Below are 20,588 nucleotides of genomic sequence, written 5' to 3' on the forward strand. Positions count from 1 at the left end.
CTTCTCTTAGTTATGATTTTCGTCATATGACGGTGATATGGTTGAAATCGGCTTCTTGAGGTGTTGTTGAGAAGTTCTGGTAGGAGGGCCGATATTGTGACGGAACTGAAAAAAAACAGTAGGTGTCTCACTCAGTACCTGGGCGAACTTTTCCCGCTGGGGCGCAGGACTACATAAAGGAGAGGACAAGTACACACAACGTCGTAAAATTAGCAACTGACTGCCCCACTCCGACGCAGCGCGAAAGGTTCTTTACCAAAGAAATTCAACACCAACGATCCTGCGTACAACATTTGCCGTCTCACTCAGGCTAGAACAGTGAAATAAAAGCAAAGATGCGTTGAGCAAACGAGGGTGTTAGAAAAAAATGCAGGTGCAGCCACACTACACGCGGCTTAGGTCGGCCAATTTCCCTTTAGCCACCTGCTTTTCGTACTTCCGCAACTTGATGAAACTGGTATACCCGACAGCATAATTTCAATATAAAACACAGCTAAATAGTACAACTTTAGTAAGATAATAGCGCTCTTTTAAGCCAAATCTTTTCCCACTAGAGATTGGTTACCATGGCGAGTGAGTGGAGCAAATATCAACATTGCCCATGCAAAAAAAATTCGCACGCGTTCAGTGGCATTCTTGCGGCATGTTCGCGTTAGCAGCCTTGGTGAAATAAAGCGGCCGCGGTGTTCTCTTCCTTCTCTGTTCTCCATCCTACGGCCGGTGCACTCTCACTCCGTAATGATTTCCGTCTTTCTCTCGGGAACCTTTCAAGTGAGCGGACATATTTTGCTTGCGCTCCTGCCCTTGTTCGCCCTACTCGTCGCGGCAGTCACCTCCCAGCAGTCGGCGCTCCCGGACGAATGCGTCACTCGCTCCGCGGCGAATACGCACACGCTCGCCCGCGTCGCCTCACCCCCCAGCCGCTATAGTTCGCGCCTGCTGCCCTTTCCACGGCTCTTCGTGAGTGCTGTCGGGGAATGTGGGGTAGTTTTCCTGTGCCTGGAGCCGTGGATTACCCCCGTAACCAACTGATGCGCTGCCCGACGCCGAGCCTGGTGCGGGTGAAAGCCACTACCTTCCCGGTCCTTCCTGATGTGCCCGCGTGATCACCCCGAGAACGCCTGCACCCTGGAGCGCCTGCAGGAGCCTCAGCCTGCACCCCAACCAAAGAAGGTGTAGAGAACATTGTTAACCTTTTGCGCGCGTTAAAGTTACAGAACGAGCAGACCCTTTGCTGTCTTAAAAACGTGTTTTTCGGCGCTCGGGCAGCCTTCTCTGCGCTATAGCGCTACTTTTCGTTTTCCTCGCATTACCACGACCTTAGCGCAGATATAGCACCCCCTGTTCACACAGTAAGTGCAGCCCTACAGCGCTCGTCTCCTTAGTGCTTAAAACATTAGAGCAGCGTTTTTGTGCACCACTGATTTCACCCTTTCTCTTTCTCAGAGCGAGTCCAGCCTATGTGCAGCGCCTCTCCCTTTCGGCAGCGCCTCTCCAAAGCAGCACCTCTCCGTTTTTTTGGTTTTGTGTTTCGCTTACGCTTGATCGCAGCTTTACTCTGCCGCTGTTATTAAGGCGGAAGCCTTTGATGCCTCATCGTTGTAAGCAGGAGTTGTCGACAGAAAATGTCATGCTTTTCAATTGGTCGAAATGCTCGTGACGTCACAGTGCGCGAATTTCAAATGGGGCCAATTGTACTTTGGCTAGTAACCATGCAACCAATCAAAGGGATCGTATAGTGATGCTGCAACTAAGTTGGACTGAGTTTAGTTAATTGCTTAATTAATCAATTAGCCTAATTAATATAGAGGGGAATGAAGAGGTCAGAAGAAGAGAAAAGAAAGACGCGCGCCGCAGCGACAACAGCGTCCGCGGAAGGAGACGCTGCTGAAAAAAACAGATAAGTACGAAGCCGCGTTCCCTCCACCACCACGCACTTCCCCACTCAGTAAGACGTTGCTCGTTTCATATACGTTGTGTCGAACATCCTAGACAGTTCCAACAATTGACAGGTTAATGACAGAACACGATGGATAGAAATACAATAATATAAATATGAAATAGCCTAATTAACCTTTCTAGTTAGACCGCATAAATCAATAAAACCGAGAACGAAATTGGTCGAGTTGGGGAATCGAACCAGGGTCTCTGGAGTGCGATACGAGCACGCTAGCCACTCCGTAATGCCAGCTGAATGGTTTGGAATGAACAAAGGCGCGTCTAGCTAATACGGCGTCTTCGTTCACTCCCATCTTCCCCCTTTCCCTTACGGCGAGGTGCAGGTGTCCACCCAGATATGCGAGAGAGATACATTTCCTTTCCTCAAAAAATAAATTTACCGTCCAGCAAGGCGTACAGCCGAATTGGCGATGGCGTTCTGTGGACTCCCTGGCAGCGTTGCAAGACGCTGTCGCGTTCCACTCTTACAGGCGAAGCTTAACATGTTAACCACACATCAGTAACACACGCAGACAGCCAATGGACGCGTCATTCGCTGGCAGCACTTGATTCATCATTCACAACCACATTCGTGACAGAATGCTGTACTAAGGCTTTCGCCTTGCACAACTTTAGTCGCCAAAGTGACTCCTAATTTTTTCTTTGCTTCTCTTCTCACTTTCTTTCAGCACTTTCTTTGTCTTTATCCAGCCGTCCGCAGTGCCCCTGTAGTTTCTTTAAGGCAGCCCATCGGCGCGCTACATCTCTAGCGTTTGGGAACGGGCCTGCCGTTTTTGCTTTCTTTCAGAGAGCCTCGTGATCTGCGCAACTTCTCCGTGCTCTTGCTAGCGCCTCTCTCTCTTTTTCCCCTCCTCTAACTCCTTTCACCTGCGTTGTCACTCACGGTGCAGACATGCGCGGGCTGCAGTGTTTCTGAGAGTTAAATTCTCGCCCTAACACTAAGTGTCGCGTACCTCAGACTGCAGTGACTCCGGCTCTGCGCTCTCCCTCCTTTTCTTTTCAATCGCTAGCAGTCCTGACCTTTTTCTCTTAGTGTGTTTTACTTTACACGTCACTAGCGCAGCGGCGGCTGCCGCGCCGTCAGTGCTCGTTTATAGTTGTTTGTTGTTCGCAGCTGTTTCCACAGATCGTACCTGCCGAAACCAACATGGAAGATGGCTCGGATGGCACGGATTCCATCCCAACCAGCCGGCGTTACCGCACCACACTGGAGAGGGCAGCCAGGCACAGCGCCTGTAGCGTAGAATGCGACCCCCGGTTTTCCTCCGCCCCTTTGAGCTGAGGGTCAGCGCTCTCCTGGAGGAGGCAAACAAGGGTCGGCATCGCCTTCAGACGCGAGATGTCCCACTGTCCCCAACGAGATGTCCCCCCCCCCCCCCAACGAGCAGTACCACGGAGCTCGCCTTACAGGAGGCAATCCGCTTTGCCACCCCCTCGGGATCAAGGGAGTCCTCGTGCGATTTCTTGGTGTCGAACCCTTTGCCGCGCCCTGGCCCCCGACGGCAGCCCAAGAAGAAGAGGAGCTCTAAACCAAAACGCCCTGGCCCTTCCCCCCGCCCCTTAGCCAAAGGATGCAGCTGCATGGAGCTGCAGGATCTCCTGCAGCAATGGTAAGTAGCTCTTTGGCCAGCTGCGTAACACCCGCTATTTCCGACAAAGGTGCCCTCGAAGAGGCAGTCACTGATCCCCACAGTTGTGTTCCCTCCCATAACCATAATTTCCATCTCTCTGCCGGCACATAGAACGAACTTCCCAGACAAGGTAACAGGTAAAATATAAAGGTTTAATACATGATTAAAGGTGAGACAAGAAGGAAAATAGGTAGACAAGGTTACAAGGTTGAAGAAAAAAAAAGCCCCCTTCCATGCCGAACAGCGGCTTAAATAGGGTGTCCTGTCCCCAGGTCCGTAGTTGGGGAATTTGGTTAATCAAAAATGTGTCCAATCACTGTGAACTGGGTCACGTGTCCATTCGTAGTGTTCCGCCCACAAGGACGTCCCCCAGTTCACCCTCGCCACTTCTTCGAAGATGCTGTCCGGCCGATCCCTCGCAGCAACGATGACAAGCCGTTAAGTTCGAGCCATTCGTCAGCCGAAACACGAGTCTGACACCTGCACTTCACAGCGAGCCGCGGGGACGGAGGGCCGGCGTCGCACTTGCGCCGAAAGGTTCCAGGAAGACCGGAAGCCGTTACCGAAGCGCGAGCACGCCAGCACCCGCGCTGGCCACAAACAACACAGACAGCCGCCGACACACCAAGCCGTTGCGTTTCGTTTTGGTTTGGCACCGCTAATGGGAGTTTAGCCGAAGACCGTTCCCGTGAAGCGGATGTCCCCCCATAAACCACCAGGGGGTCCCCTCGTTGACGCCGCTCCCTGCTTTCGGGGTGCCGGGGCCGCCACGTCGACGCCTCTCCGAAGCCTGTCTATTGACAGTTTCCAGATGTCTGTAGATTCCTTGCAGGCTGGCGCTTCCCGTCTTTAACACATTAGCCACCGCCCCAAGGAGCCGTCCCGATGCTTCGGCGTTTTAGCGGAAGGAGTCGAGCGTAACACCTCCGCACCAACTGTGTTGCATGGTTTTCCTAGCGTGCAACACAACACACCAGAATAGCTCGACAAGCCGGAGCCCCGGCGGCCGGGAGTTCCCGACGGCCTCCCGCGCCGCGTGCAAAGTCAAAGCCTTCTCCCACTTATCTCCCAATACCGCAAAAGAGAGAGAGATAGAGAGAAAGAAAAAAAAGGAAAGCCCCCCTCGACCCCTCCCCCGCACACACAGGGATCTCGCTGGAGATTAGCCGGCACTCACAAGTCTCGACATGGCGTCGGCGTTGGCATTTTGGACCCCTTTTTTGTGTTCTATTGTGAGGTTGTACTTTTGCAGAGCCAACGACCATCGAGTGAGCTTAGCACTATGTGGACTGCAAAGGGTGAGGTAGCGAAGAGGATTATGGTCGGTGATCACTCGCACCTTAGTGCCGAACACCCACTCCTCGAGTTTCTCTAGGGCCCAAATGATGGCATAAGCCTCCTTCTCAATGGTGGCCCAACGGGCCTGGGCCGGACTCAGTTTCCTGCTCAGGAAGGCCACGGGGCACTCCCTACCCTCCTCGTCGAGTTGCGCTAGACACGCGCCGACGGCGAAGTCGGACGCGTCTGTGGCGAGGACATATTCTCGCGTGGGATCCGGTGCGCGTAGCGCTGTCGCAGACTTTAGCCTAGCCTTGACCTCGTCGAATGCCTTTTGGGCCTCGTCTCCCACGGGGAGTTGTTGCGGTGTCCGCCTCGTAGTGAGGTTTGTCAGTGCAGGCACCACCTGCGCGTAGTGAGGCACATACTGGCGGTAGTAGTTGGCAAGACCTAAGAAACTTCTCAGTTGCCTCTTCGTCTGGGGCGCGGGAATTTCATCGATTGCCCTCACCTTGTCTGGGTCGACGCGGTGGCTATTCGATCCCACAATGTGCCCCAAGAACCGCACCTCCTTCTTTGCGAAGCGGCACTTACTCGCATTGACGGTGAACCCCGCTGCTCCGATCGCAGCCAATACCTTTTCTAAGTGCTCGAGATGATCTTCCCACGTTTCGGAAAATATTGCGAGGTCGTCAATGTATGCACAGGCATACTCGCGGTGGGGAGCTAGCACTTCGTTAATTATGCGCTAAAAAGTTGAGCCGGCGTTTCTGAGACCGAACGGCATAACCCGCCACGCGTACTGGCCGTGAGGCGTCACGAATGCGGTGAGAGCCTGTGCCTCCTCGTCCAGCCGTATCTGCCAGTATCCTTTCAGCATATCTATCAAGGTGATGTACTCCGCCTTCGCCACTCTCAGCAGGAGCTCGTCAGGTACACTCATGGGGTAAGCGTCCGGTTCGGTGATGCTATTGAGTTTGCGGTAGTCGCAGCATAGTCTCACTCCCCCGTCCCGCTTTGCCACGCAGACCACCGGATGGGCGTATTGGCTTTCCACGGGGTAAACCAGGCCCCATTTCCTAAGCTCGGAAACTTGCCTCTCCACCTCCTTTCTAAAGGCCATCGGCACCTTGTACGGATAGACCGGTTGCCTCTCCGCGCCTGCCTTGAGCTTGATGCGGTGCACTCCTACGTTGCAAGTACCTGGCCTGTCTCCGAAAACGTGACCGTTTCGGGCCACCAACGCGTCGACCTCTGAGCGTTGTGACGCGTTCAGATGACTTAATGCGTCGGGCGGCAGCTCATTGATTGGGTCCGCAGGGGTAGGAAACGTCGGCACGTGGCCGAACTCCTCATCGCCCTCGAATATTAACCCGACCGCACTTACGCGCGCGTGGTACGGCCGCAGCTTATTTGCGTGCACTGAACGGTGCGACCCATCTTCTAGCTCAATGACGTAAGTGTAGGGCCGCAGCTGCCTAACGATCCTGACCGGCCCCACCCACTTCTCCGTTAACTTGTTCCCGCCTTGCTTCTCGAGCCACAATACCTGTTCGTCCTCCCTGAACCCCTTGTCTGTTGCTCTGAGATTGTAGCGGCTGGTATAAGTGCGCTGAGCTGCTTCTAAGTTCTCGTCGGCTGCTGCACTGGCCTCAGCCATCGTTTCCCGTAGTCTTTGCATGTAGTGCGCCGCGGGGACTCCCAGTGAGTCTGGAACTGCCCATTCCCCCGTCCAAGATTTTTGTAGGATGGTGAGTGGCCCCACCGGCAGCCTTCCGTACATCAGCTCGAACGGCGACCTCCCCGTGCTAACGTTGGGCACCTCGCGGTAGGCCCACAGGAGGAACGGAACGAATTTGTCCCACTCTCTCCCGTGTTCGTTTATGGTGTGGTGCAGCATGGACTTGAATGTCCCATTCCACCTCTCGACTAACCCGTTGCTCTGCGGGTGGTCCGGCGTAGAGAAACGAGGACATGCGCCTAGCTTTGCAAGGAGCTCCTGCGTCAACTTAGCCGTGAAATTTGTGCCCTGATCGCAGCAGATCGTCTCTGGGACACCTAGTCGCGCAAATATCTGTAGTAACCCGTCGCAAGTAGCTCTCGCGGTCAAGGCCTTCAAACATATTACTTCTGGCCACCTTGAATGGACGTCCACTACACATAAAGCATAACGGTGTCCTCTAGCGGAAGGCGGCTCGAGCGGGCCTACACAGTCCATGTTTACCACCTGGAATGCGACGCCCGGTCTAGCTAAAGGTGAGATCGGCACGCGGTCCTGTGTTCGCATAGGGGCTCTCATCTGACAATCATGGCACGTGCGGCAGTGCTGCTTCACATCGCGGGCTACCCCTGGCCAGTAGAATGACGCCTTAATGCGCTGTAGAGTTTTCCGCTCGCCAAGGTGCCCTGCCCATGCGGAATCATGGGCCATTTCTAGGACTTCCTTGTGGCGTTATGATGGCAGAACGAGCTGGCAGCACTCGTGCCCGGCGACGTGCTCTCGGTGATAAAGCAGCTCGTCGCGCACGAGCATGCCATGCGTGCCTTCCTTCGCCTGTGCCCATGCTTCTCTCAGCGTTTCGTCCATCCGTTGCGCCTCGCGGAATGTCTGCCGCGTCGTTTGCGCTGCCTCTTGTGAGGTGCTCTCGACGGTCACTTCGCATGCGCGCACTACTTCCTCGCTCTCGTTCTCGCACGATTCCCGCCCTGGGTCTAAGTTCTCATCCTCGCCTTCAGGCTCGCCGATAGGTGGTGCTGCCACTCTGTCCTCCAAGAGCTGCTCGTAATCATTAGGGGTTATCAGCGCATCTATGCCCCTTGCCAACTTGTCGGTGATTGCACACAGTATGCCCTTCTCCGAGGGGTAAAATGAGACACCTGGAGCGCCCTCCGTAGTCGACATCGGCACGTATGCCAGCTCGGCAACTACTTGCTCCCCAAACGCGCCTGTCAGTTTGATAGTCGACCCTGCGCTGTCGTACCTTGGGCATAGTGATTTGCGAATGACGGTCACGTCCGCCCCAGAGTCTATTCGCGCGTCGAATGTTTGACCTGCACTCCTTATCGTAACTGTGCTGGCCCCGCCGACTTCTGTTACTCGCACTGGCGCGTCCCCCGCCTCAAGTGGTGCGGCTACCCGAGCAACGACCTCTCTGTTCTCGTTGCAATTTTTCTTTGTCGGCTCCCTCGCTGATAATGCACCCTGCAGGCATTCCTTTGCTACGTGCCCGTAGCTGTGGCAATGGAAACATAGTTTCCTGCGCCGCGAATGTGGGCTAGTGTTTTCTGAAGGCCGCGCTGTCGGTGTCCCTTCAGCTTTCTGCCTTTCGTTCGCACTTGATGTCCTTCCCGCTGTTACTCTGCACCTGACACTCTCCTCGAATGCCTGTGCTATCGTAGCAACATCTTTGGGCTTAAGGAATCCTCGCTTTTGGCTTTGATTTAGCACAATGTGTGCTCTCGCGTCTGCGCTGAGACAATCCTTCAGACGGTCTGAGACTACCAGCTGTTTAATTTTCTCCAACGAGTTTGCTTCACTGCTTTCGACATAGTACTCCCAATAATTCTCTAATCTGACCGCGAATTGCTCCCACGACTCTTCCGGTCTCCTGCTGGATGATTGGAACAGGCGTTTGTACTCCGCAGCTGATAATCTGAGTCCCTGCAAAATTTTGCTTTTTAGAATGGCGTACTCTCGCCTTTCATCTGAAGACAGACGTGTAAGGAGTCCCCGTGCCCTCTCACTGAGTCGCGGCAACACAAGTCCGGCCCACCACTCCGTTGGTACATCGTAGGATTCCAAGGTTGCCTCGATGTCTTCAAACCAACCCGGCACTAGTGCTTCTTGAGTAGGCATTGTCGCGAGTACCCCCTTCAACAGGCTAGCAAATTTTAGTTTCCGGTCCTCCTCCGACCGCGTATCCGCACCTGAGCAGCTGCTCCCCTCGACGGACGCGACTCCACTTTGCGATTGCAAACGTACTGTTTCTAGGACCCTTTCAGCAATTTTTAATTGTAACTCCAGCAGCCTTTCTTGCTGCTCCGACGCCGTCTGTGGCGAGGCGTTACTACGGCCTTCTACCATTTCGCTTGTTAGCGCCGGCACCTCTCCCCCTTCCCCATCTACACCCGGGTTCTCCATTACTGGTTCTTTAGCGATGTCACTCCTCAAAACCCAAGGCTTTGACATTACACGCAAACACAAGAAACCAAACGGGTACTCGCCTAGCTACCGAAGCGTCGCTGTCGGTGCCCCGGCTGGGTCAGATGAGCCTGGAGGTCTGGTGGGTCTCCTTGGTAGCTCGGTCGCTCCCTCCGCCACTCTCGTCGTCGTTGTCGCTTGTTCCGGGTGAAGTTCTTCCGCTCAGCCTAAGCAGATCCTGTCCACTGCGCCAGTTGTGTTCCCTCCCATAACCATAATTTCCATCTCTCTGCCGGCACATAGAACGAACTTCCCAGACAAGGTAACAGGTAAAATATAAAGGTTTAATACATGATTAAAGGTGAGACAAGAAGGAAAATAGGTAGACAAGGTTACAAGGTTGAAGAAAAAAAAAGCCCCCTTCCATGCCGAACAGCGGCTTAAATAGGGTGTCCTGTCCCCAGGTCCGTAGTTGGGGAATTTGGTTAATCAAAAATGTGTCCAATCACTGTGAACTGGGTCACGTGTCCATTCGTAGTGTTCCGCCCACAAGGACGTCCCCCAGTTCACCCTCGCCACTTCTTCGAAGATGCTGTCCGGCCGATCCCTCGCAGCAACGATGACAAGCCGTTAAGTTCGAGCCATTCGTCAGCCGAAACACGAGTCTGACACCTGCACTTCACAGCGAGCCGCGGGGACGGAGGGCCGGCGTCGCACTTGCGCCGAAAGGTTCCAGGAAGACCGGAAGCCGTTACCGAAGCGCGAGCACGCCAGCACCCGCGCTGGCCACAAACAACACAGACAGCCGCCGACACACCAAGCCTTTGCGTTTCGTTTTGGTTTGGCACCGCTAATGGGAGTTTAGCCGAAGACCGTTCCCGTGAAGCGGATGTCCCCCCATAAACCACCAGGGGGTCCCCTCGTTGACGCCGCTCCCTGCTTTCGGGGTGCCGGGGCCGCCACGTCGACGCCTCTCCGAAGCCTGTCTATTGACAGTTTCCAGATGTCTGTAGATTCCTTGCAGGCTGACGCTTCCCGTCTTTAACACATTAGCCACCGCCCCAAGGAGCCGTCCCGATGCTTCGGCGTTTTAGCGGAAGGAGTCGAGCGTAACACCCACCCAAAGGCCCTGGGAACGGCGGCGCCCACCAACAATCCAACGGCACCAGCCAGCCTCTCATCCGAGTCCCACCCAGGCGGGAACCATATGGCAGGTGAGAAGCCAATGGACACACAGTGAAGTACATTGGACAACCTCCTGCGCATGGCCAGCTAATAGCTTCAAGCCACCGCACCACTACTCAGCAGTTACTCGCCGCCAGTCAGTCACCTGACACTCCCAGGAGATCCATCCCAAAAGGACTCAGGACAGGCATTGCCAGGAGTCCACTCTGCACCAAGAGTGAGTACCCATGCCGACTCGCCCACTAATCCTGAGCACTCCAGCGCAGGTGAAGGGGACGACAGCAATCCAGGTGGCTGGATAAAAGTCAAGTGCAAGGCCAGGCGTCCAGCTTCCCGCAGATGTCCAAGGCTGACAACGGTCCTTTTCCGCCCCTTACAATGGGCCGGCCTCTCGAGGACATGGCCATGGAGGACTACAGCGCCTTCCTATACAGGCAACCTGGAATCCTGGAGGTACGGATGAACAGGAAGCGCAACATCATCGCAGCAGACGTCTCCACCAATGCATCCTGGGACCAGCTGCTGGCTTCACCTCCTTCCTCTCCGCTCTGGTCCAGGCCTTCGAGGCTTCTCGACCTGAAGGCAGCATCGGAGCTATCGACGGGGTCGACCGCGAAGTGTCCGACAACGACATCGCGGCCACTATTGAGGCCTGTAGACATTATTAGTCTAAAGCACCATGGCCGTGCCGTCACGGTTCGCTTCACCACCCCTCCCCCTGACCACGTCTTTATCGCAGGCATGCGTTTCCGGGTGCGCCCTCACATGGTCCGGCCTCCGAACTGCTCCCAGTGCGAAGGCTACAACCACGTGGCAGCTTCCTGCACCAGGCCCCATGCGTTGCACGAATTGCAGCGGCACACAGCACGATAGGGAGTGCTCGGCTTCTGCATCCAGGTGTTTCCACTGCGGAGGGCGTCACCGGGCTTCGAACACCACCTGTCCCAGGTGGAAGGACCAGACCCAGGTAAACAAGGCCCTTCGCAGGACAGCCAACCCCGCGGAGCGACGCACAGTCATGGCTCAGCTCCGACCACCACAGCTGCCCAGGACGCGTGCGAGTCCCGCCTCTGCAGCCAGCTCCTCGGCAGACTGGACGGGATTATCCAGCTACACCAAGACTCTCGGGTAACGGAGCAGTAGCTGCTCCCCTCCCCCACGCCGGTTGGTTGCACTGGAACCGGCACCTCCCACGTTCGAGGCTGTCCAGCCCTCGGTTACCTCTGCCCTGTGGCAAATCATCCACACCCTTGTGCACCAGCTTCCCCCCAGTTCAGGGGCTCGGAAGCTGTACGAGGCTGCTCTCAATGCCGAGAACCCTACCGACCTTCATTATAGCCATTAGTAAAGAAAACACCGGAAGGCCACGCGTCTTGCAGGGGAACGTGAATTCCCCTGCACGCACGCCTTGACGACCTAAAAGACCTTGTCTAGCAGGGCACACTGTACTACGACGTGCTTGCCCTCCAGGAGACCCGAAATCCTACCGAAGCCTCCTGCCTTTCTGGGTACACGGGCTCCTCGGAACGCTCCTGCTTCTCCCTACAGGACTACAACGACGCCTCCTTTTTGTGACGATGCCAACCCTCAGGAGAGACCCCGCAGGACCATTTATGTCACAAACAGCATCGGCCACATTATCCTGGCAGTGCCTCACCCGGACCTGGGCCACTTGGAGATTTGTGCTCGGCGAGTCTGAAAGGGCAACACGGACGCCTCAGTGCCTTCGGTCTACCTCCCTCCCGTGTGCCTTGGGATCTATCCTGCCTCATGGCCCTCCATGCTCACCTAGGTAAGGATGCCCTAATCTGGTTTGGTTTATTGGGGTTTAACGTCCCAAAGCAACTCAGGCTATGAGGGACGCCGTAGTGAAGGGCTCCGGAAATTTCGACCACCTGGGGTTCTTTAACGTGCACTGATATTGCACAGCGCATCCACAGATTACGGATACCATAATCTGTGGTTATTTTCACTTTCATCGCAGGGAATGCAGCACACTAACCACGACCGCCAGAGGCAGAAAACTCCTGGGTCCCGTATCTAATGCCAGGTTGCGTAACCTGCAGTCCCCGACCACTACCATCATCCGACCAGCACGCTCGTCCATCATCGACCTCACCCTCCTGTCGGACGCCTGCCATTTCTCCTGGGAAAGAGGACTGGACTCCCTGGCCTCGGACCACTTTCTCATATTCCAGCGCTCTTCTTCTCGAAGGTGACGGAAGGAAAAGGTGCACAGAGCCACAAAGTGGCCCTTGTTGAAGGATCCCGTAAAGTATATACCGCATGCACGGGTCTTCCTGGCCCTCCTCAGTACGTGCGCCCAGAGCGCCACCGTCTACTGCTCTAACCGAGTGCAGGCCCCGGCTCTCGGCCTCCGACTGCTGGGCCTCCGAGCTGCCAGGTGACGCACAGAGCTGAAGGCAGAAAGAACGTCGCTGCCTGCAGATTGGACAGCCTACCGACGGATTGACGCTGTCTGCCATCGCCAGGCCAACCACCATGCTCAGGAAACGTGGGCTGCCATCTGCCTTTCCATCCCTTCTACCCGGCAGTGGGCAACAGCCTGGCGCCTCCTGCGGTCCCTGCTCCAGGTCGCCACCAACCGCCATCCTGTGCACGTAGCGGACATCGCCCGGAGAGTTTCTTATCAGGCAATAGCGGAGCAGCTGGCCGACTACTTCTCCAAGGCAGCCCAACCGAGACCCAGCCTCCAGATGTCCTCCCCCCCCCCCACCTAGACAACACAGTGCTGCCCTCCCATGCCCGCAGGCTCTGTAGGTGCGGCCACGCTGTGCAACGAGGCGATCCCAACCACGAGCTCCACAGGGCCCTCAAGCGGTCCGAGAAGAGTGCTCCTGCAGCAGACGGGCTCACATTACAGATGCTGCGAAACCTGGATGCCCGGAAAAGGCTCGCCTCCTGGTAGTGTTCAACGACATCTGGACGAGTAGCACCTTACGGACGTATTGTATCACAGCCATCCTTGTCCCCTTCCTTAAGCCCCGCTAGCCATCCAGGAAGCTCTCCTGCTACAGACCATCTCACTGTCCTTCGCCGCCTTTAAGACAGTAGAGTGGGTGGCCCTCTAGCGACTCACCTGCATGACAGAGGTCACCAGTTTCCTCCCCGAGATCCAGACAGGGATCTGCAGGCACCGATGCACAGCATACTCTATCGCGGATGTGGTATCCTCCCGCTAGGAGGCGAAGCATCATGGAGACATCACCCTCTAGTCCTCCTGGACACTAGTCGCCATTCAACAGTCTGCTTTACAGCACCATCGTGACGGAACTGGATGAGCTGGGGGTGACGGAAACCTCCGACGCTTCATTACCTCCTTTTTCTCTGATCGTTCTTTGCAGGTGCGGGTACGCAGCACCCTAGCACTCTCCACCTCATCACCTCCGGGGTACCCCAGGGATCGGTCCTCAGCCCCTTTCTGTTCAACCTGGTCATGGCAGGCCTCCCCAGCTCCATCCACCAGGGCCGCCGCCACTTGGTTCTCTGCTCTGTGCGCGCTAACGATCGGGCTGTCTGGGTTCGAGCAGCGAGGAGGCAGATCACCACAGCCAGGCAGGCTCCCCATCGTGCCCTCAGTGGGGTGCAGTAGCTCCTGGCGACCAAGGGCCTGTCACTCTCAGCCACCAAGTCCGAGGCTCTCTTTGTCAATCCGAGGAGAGCACGAGCCATGGCTCAAATTACTGCCCTCACATCAACGGGACTAACGTCCCTTGAAAACCCTAGGTGAAGTCCCTCGGCCTAACAATCGACCAGCGGCTCACCTGGATCTCTGCTGGCAAGGCCCTCCTCTCCCACATGGATCGAGTCGGCAGAGCAGCCTAACGCCTCCGCGCGCGAGACAAAGGCTGTACCCCCACCTGGGCCATCGGACTTTTTCAGGCACCGGTCACATCAGCCATCCAGCACGTCTTGACTCTTGTCACTCCGGCCTACCCGCGTTAATCGCTTGGAACTCTCACGAAGTAAATGGTTTCGGCACCCACAGTGATCGCAGGCACCAGCCACACTGGCAGATGTGTGCGTCTATCCGCTGAGCCTCCTGCTCCTCCAAAGAGGCCTGACGCACATGGACTCGCTCTCCCACGTTCCAGATGGTGGCGCCCTCCATGAGTGCCTGCATGGCAACCCCAGCTCCAGGATTGGGAAGCTGTCTACAGCCCGTGTGGAGACATTTGGCCCTTCCCTGGGGCACCCGATCCTCCCTGCCCTCCCAACCCGACCTCCCCTGCAGGATACCCTGGGCCTTGACAGAGTGGCCAGAAATCGCTGCCCTGCTACCGCCCTCCGCCATCGCACCGCAACCTTCCTGGGTGAGTGCAAAAGTCCAGTCCTTGTCTACACCTACGGCTCGGTTCGACCAGCCACTGGGCAGGCGGCGGTGGCTCTGGCGCTGCCCCAGTCGGAGCTGTCACGGACCTCCAGGCTCTCCTGCCGGGGCAGCTCAACAGAAACTGAACTGGCGGGTCTACACCTATAAGCTGACTTCATTGAGACCATCGACCCTCCTGGCCCCGTTATTGTGCTCTGTGATTCTCGGCCAGCTCTCCAGATCCTGGGCAAGCCCCACATCTACCAGACCTCGGCCAGTGTCCTTCGTTCCCAGCTTCACGCCCTTGAGGACGCCCGCTACCAGACGTCTGTCCACTGGGTACCTGGCCTTGCCGGCTATCAGGGCTACGAGGACGCCGACACCCTTGTGCAGTGCAGCCCACTACAACGGGCCTCCAGTGACTACGAAATAGCCCCCACGACTCTTGTTGCCCGCTACTCAACAGGTGGTAAGGACACTCCAACCCGACAGGCGCATCGCTGCATACCGGCCCTTCACCGACTTTCTCGGAAGAGATCCCTCGCCAGGAACGAACCCTCCTGCTGCGGCTGCTCCTGGACGCCAAAGCACATGTTCGTCTGCGGCCTGGCACCCTCCGCTGCCTGCGTGTCTTCACTTCACTTTCACTTCACTTTATTACCTTAAAGGCCCCCAGGATTGGGGGTATTACATAAGGGGTGGGTTACATTGAAAAATCAGATTACATAAACAAAGAAAAAACGTAAGATACAAATATTATTCGCTGTTAAAGGTAGCAGTTAAACAGTTCGCAAATGTTGATGGGCAGGTGATTGCGGCGATGTCGTGTGGAAGGCTGTTCCAGTCCTTGGCTGAGCGTGGAAAGAATGACGATGCAAATGTAGTTGTACGCGTACATGGCCGGGCTACTTGAAGGGGATGACCAATGCGGAGGGAAATGCGTGCCGGCGGATTGATGTAGGGAGGACGACGAAGTGAGCTGAAATAAAATTTGTGAAACAAGCACATACTAGTAATATGACGCCTACAAGCCAGGGATGTTAATCCTGCCTCTGCTTTTAGTGCTGATATGCTGACATTATATGAATAGCACGAATGTATGAATCTTGTGGCTCGATTTTGTACTGATTCTAGAGAATTTATTAGATAATTTTGGTTAGGGCTCCAAATAGCAGAGGCGTATTCTAATTTAGAACGGACAAGTGATTTGTAGGCAAGCAATTTTAGGTTTTGTGGCGCATGACGTAGATGTCGTTTTAAGAATCCAAGGCTTCTGTTAGCGGATGATATGATTTTAGTGACATGCGCGTTCCAGGTTAGATCATTGGACAATGTTACTCCGAGGTATTTGTAAGTCTGAGCTAATTCTACCGTGACATGCGAGATTTTATAGGAGAAGAGGACAGGATTACGTTTTCGGTGAAATGACACGACTTTACATTTATTGGGGTTTAGTTCCATGAGCCAGTTGTTACACCAGTCCTGTATGCTGATTAAGTCATTCTGGAGGGCGAACTGATCAGAGGCGTTGTTGATAGTGCGATAGATGACACAGTCATCGGCAAAAATACGGACGTTACAAGAGACATGCGTTGGAAGGTCATTAATGTATATTAAAAATAATAGCGGACCAAGGACTGATCCTTGCGGGACACCTGATGTTACCGGAACAGAGCTAGAGGCTTGATTATTAACGTTAACGAACTGGGTGCGGTTAGCCAGGAATTCGCTTATCCACTGTAATATGTTAGGATGAAGGTTTAACCAGGACAGTTTTAGTAGTAAGCGTTTGTGGGGTACTTTGTCAAATGCTTTCGCGAAGTCCAGGAATATTGCGTCAGTTTGTAGGTTACAGTCGAGGTTCACATGCAGGTCATGGACGAAAATAGCCAACTGTGTATCGCACGATAGGTTCTTACGGAAACCGTGTTGAGCAGGATGAAAAAAATTTATAGAGTCAAGAAAGTTCATTATATGAGTATAAATGACATGTTCCATGATTTTGCATGGCACACTTGTTAAAGAGATGGGACGGTAATTAAGGGGTGATTCTTTGTTACCTGATTTGAAGACCGGAACAACCTTCCCCACCTTCCAATCACTGGGTATGTTACCTGTGGAAAGTGATTGTGCAAACAGTTTTGACAGATACGCTGCGGAAGCATGGCAAGTATTTTTTAGGAACTTGGGGGTGATATCATCAGCACCTGCAGAAGATGACATCTTGATATTTTCAATGATAGATATAATGCCGTGCACAGAAAAGATGATTGGAGGCATATGCGAACTCAGGTTGTCAGTTTCGGTACAAAGTGGCATATCAGTTTCGTGTGTGAAAACGGATGAAAAAGCGGCGTTAAAAATATTAGCACATTCAATGCCACTGGTCATCTCACCAAGCGGGTTAGCAAGTGTGATGACCGGCGCCTGTTCGGGGTTTAATACTTTCCAGAATTTTCTCGGGTTATTTGTTAGAATCTTGGGGAGGTCAGTTTGGAAAAATGTTCGTTTGGCATCATGGATAGACTGCAGGTATGTTGACTCGGCTTCGTAATATTTCTTCCATGCGCATGCACTCGGGTTACGTTTAGCTGCACGGAAAAATCTCTTCTTTTTGTTTTCAAGTGTTTTCAAATGCTTTGTGAACCATGGTTTGTTGGGATTGGCACGAAATGTGATGGTGGGAATAAACTTCGCTGTAAGTTCTATAATTTTAGTTTTAAAGATAAGCCAGTTTTCCTCAATTGATCGATCATCGAAACTTGTATCAAAGTTTGGAAAGAACGCTATTAAATTATTATTGATTTCTTCGTAATTCGCTCTGTCATAAAGGCGAATCGTTTTAGGGAATGTTAAGCGCGATTGGGGGATGAAGGTGAAAGTAGCGTGTAAAACTTTGTGGTCACTAATTTCGCGGAGAGAAGTAAGTGATGATAAACTTTCCGGGTGGTTAGTTAGAATGAGGTCCAGGATATTGGAGGATTCATGTGTTACGCGTGTGGGTTCAGTTACTAACTGGGTAAGATTGAAATTCAAACAAACGTCGACAAAGTTCGTCATTTCAGTATTGCCTGTTGGTGTTGGGTTCAGCCAGTCAATGGATGGGTAATTAAAATCACCGAAAAGAAGAATGCGCGCGTTGGGATATTTGCTAGTTATTTGATTTAGACTATCGCTTAACTTTGAGGAAAAGATTGGACTACTGGAGGGGGGCCGGTAACAGACGCCTAGTATGACGATTTGTGGTACGGAACGGCAGATTATCCAAAGTATTTCAAGCTCTGATTGGATGTTAATGACAGAACAAGGCAACAGCTGGTTAGTGGCAATAAGAACACCTCCTCCTCGTGAACCTTTGCGGTCCTTTCGGAAAACGTTAAAATTTGGTAAATCAGCTAAAACTTCCGGATCGGTGACGTCGTCTGTTAGCCACGTTTCTGTTAGTACAAGTATATTGCTGGAAGATGATGAAACAAGATTACAAATGTGTTCACGCTTGGGAAGGAAACTACGTATGTTGGTAAAGATAACAGAAAAAGGAGGATTTGGAAGTTTACCGCGAGGGCTGTTACAAGGAAGATTAGTAGTGGCGCGACGATAAGACTTATGCTATGAGATTTCGTGTACAGACTGTGATGACTCGTCGAATGCATAGCGTTTAGAACCGATGCACAAAGTTTTGTAGCGCAAGGAAAATTTAGTGGTAGTAGCTTTGGCAAACTTTACGAGGTGCCTTCGCGCTTCTCGGACAGGGCGTGAAAAGTCCTCCCCTATGCTGTAATCGGTGCCTTTTAACTTATGGCCATTTGAAAGAATCATCTCCTTGGTTTTAAAAAATGTAAATTTCACTATTATGGGTCGAATGCGCTCAGGAGAATGACGCCCGAGACGATGAGCCCTTTCAATTTCTTTAGGGTCAATGGATAGATCTAACTGATCACGGCAGAGGCGGAGGACTGTTTCTTCAGATTCCGAATATGTTTCAGATGTACTCTCATCTTTAATGTTGTAAAAGATTAAATTGTTGCGTCGCGAGCGATTTTCGGCGTCATCCAAACGGGCTTCTATACCTCTGATTTCTTTGGCTGTTTGGGTAGTGTTAGCGCAGATCGTATCCATGTCGGTGCGTAGGGTTACAACATCTTGATAATGAATTTCTAGGGTGGATAACCTGTTACTAAGATCAGAAATAGCTTGTACCGTAGTTGTAAGTTGATTTCTAAGACCTTGGACCTCGACTATTAATTGTGACTGACCATCAGAGAGTTTCTTCAGTTCCTCTAGAACCTTTTCGGGGCCTGGGTTTGATTCAACATCGCCAGCCAAGAGCAACAGGGCACGCACGACATCAGCACATTCAAGAGCAATGGAAAGGCAGCTCTGTGGGCTCGGTAGCTGCAGGAGGCAGTAATTGCTCGATTTTTTCGTGAAAAGAGAGTATTGTTTACTGACCTGCGTGGCGAAAACGAGCGGAATTGATGACTGCATCGTGGCACAGCCACCGAGCCCACAGGGCGCCGAGCGCGGGTGATGCGGTTTTATAGTCGCCGTAGCTGCTGCTGTCGATGACCTTGGGTGAGTCCGGGGACAGTCGAGGTGGTCGAGGAATAGCAGCGGTGGCGCTGCCGGACAGGTTGAAGCCGCAGGCTGCTGTGCAGACAGGCCGGCGGGAGATTCGAAGCGAAGGGATTCGATGGCACAGGTGGCATGCGAAGGGGCGGGAACCAGGGACAGGAATAGCATCTGGGTGATGAGCGGTGCAAAAACCTGCGTGGCGAAAACGAGCGGAATTGATGACTGCATCGTGGCACAGCCACCGAGCCCACAGGGCGCCGAGCGCGGGTGATGCGGTTTTATAGTCGCCGTAGCTGCTGCTGTCGATGACCTTGGGTGAGTCCGGGGACAGTCGAGGTGGTCGAGGAATAGCAGCGGTGGCGCTGCCGGTCAGGTTGAAGCCGCAGGCTGCTGTGCAGACAGGCCGGCGGGAGATTCGAAGCGAAGGGATTCGATGGCACAGGTGGCATGCGAAGGGGCGGGAACCAGGGACAGGAATAGCATCTGGGTGATGAGCGGTGCAAAAACCTGCGTGGCGAAAACGAGCGGAATTGATGACTGCATTGTGGCACAGCCACCGAGCCCACCTCGTGCGTAGATGCAGGTACTTTGGGACACATGCTACATGCGTGCCTAACATTTTATCTGCACCGTCGCCGTCTCTTGCAGGTTACCGGGCTGTCGGACTGTCAGCCGACACGGGGGACCAGATCCTGTTCCCTGCTCGAAACCACCTCTCCGCCCACCGCGTCCTCCTGGCCTACCTCGTGGAGACCGGCCTGGACGCACTGCTCTAGGCCCGCGGCTCCCCTAGACCTTTGGCCCCATTGCACCTGCGACCCCCTGGAGCTGTGACTCCTAGGACTTGGACCATGACAGCAGCAACGACGTAGATGCTGACTGCACCTGCCCCTCCACACCCCCTCTACATCTCCCTTCCCCCTCCCTTAGCCGACAAGGGGGATCCCACAAATAAGAGTAACATAACCCACGTCCAGTGTAATCTCCCTAGAATACCCCAAAGTAACCACCACCACCCCAATGTCAGGCAGCCACGAATGTGGCATGCGACGCCAGATCTAGAATGCCGAGTAGGAATGCCGATTGTTTAACGAAGGAAATGCGAAAGTTTTTACGTGCTCTGTTTTGCCTTGTACATAATAATTCGAAGGTCGTTCCAACAAATAAATTGTGTACCTTTCGTCATCACTATTTTACATACAAACACAAATAACCACTTCACAGAACGGCCGACATGCGGCTGCCCTAGCTGTCAGCTGGTGGGAGACAGACGTTCGGCTCCGCATCACCGAAGATATACCATCGTTCTCTGCGAATAACCGCTTGAGACAAGGTTTTTCCGCCCACTATGGGAGCTTAACCTTGTTGAGGATGAAGGTTCGGGGTCGTGGTTCCACGGAACCACGGTCAAGACGACGCCCGTTCCCACCACCAGGACAGGAGCGCCGCTTTGCAAACAGGTTAAGAGGCGGGGAAAGAAGACTGG

At 53.8% G+C, this 20,588-nt stretch overlaps 1 protein-coding gene and 1 long non-coding RNA gene across 3 annotated transcripts; one reads left to right on the forward strand and one right to left on the reverse strand.

Moving 5' to 3' along the window:
* Positions 1 to 840: 840 nt before the first annotated feature.
* On the forward strand, positions 841 to 20,290 carry LOC149356821 (uncharacterized). 2 transcript variants are annotated; one of them, XR_016291697.1, is made up of 3 exons: positions 841 to 1,173; positions 3,074 to 3,569; positions 19,751 to 20,290. It is a non-coding gene; the product is annotated as an uncharacterized LOC149356821 (long non-coding RNA). Both variants share the same exon structure in this region.
* On the reverse strand, positions 18,095 to 19,345 carry LOC149356822 (uncharacterized). Its single transcript, XM_089584337.1, has one exon. The coding sequence runs from the start codon at positions 19,328 to 19,330 to the stop codon at positions 18,137 to 18,139; it is 1,194 nt and encodes a 397-aa protein (XP_089440463.1). The 5' UTR covers positions 19,331 to 19,345; the 3' UTR covers positions 18,095 to 18,136.
* Positions 20,291 to 20,588: the final 298 nt, after the last annotated feature.

The sequence above is a fragment of the Amblyomma mixtum genome, chromosome 3 (genome assembly GCF_055824585.1).
Source record: "Amblyomma mixtum isolate Tamu chromosome 3, ASM5582458v1, whole genome shotgun sequence".
In the NCBI taxonomy this organism is placed as follows: domain Eukaryota; kingdom Metazoa; phylum Arthropoda; class Arachnida; order Ixodida; family Ixodidae; genus Amblyomma; species Amblyomma mixtum.

Bases quoted from the DNA above. Each gene is read 5' to 3' on its own strand.
- LOC149356822 (XM_089584337.1), bottom strand. From the start codon at position 19,330: ATGCAGTCATCAATTCCGCTCGTTTTCGCCACGCAGGTTTTTGCACCG.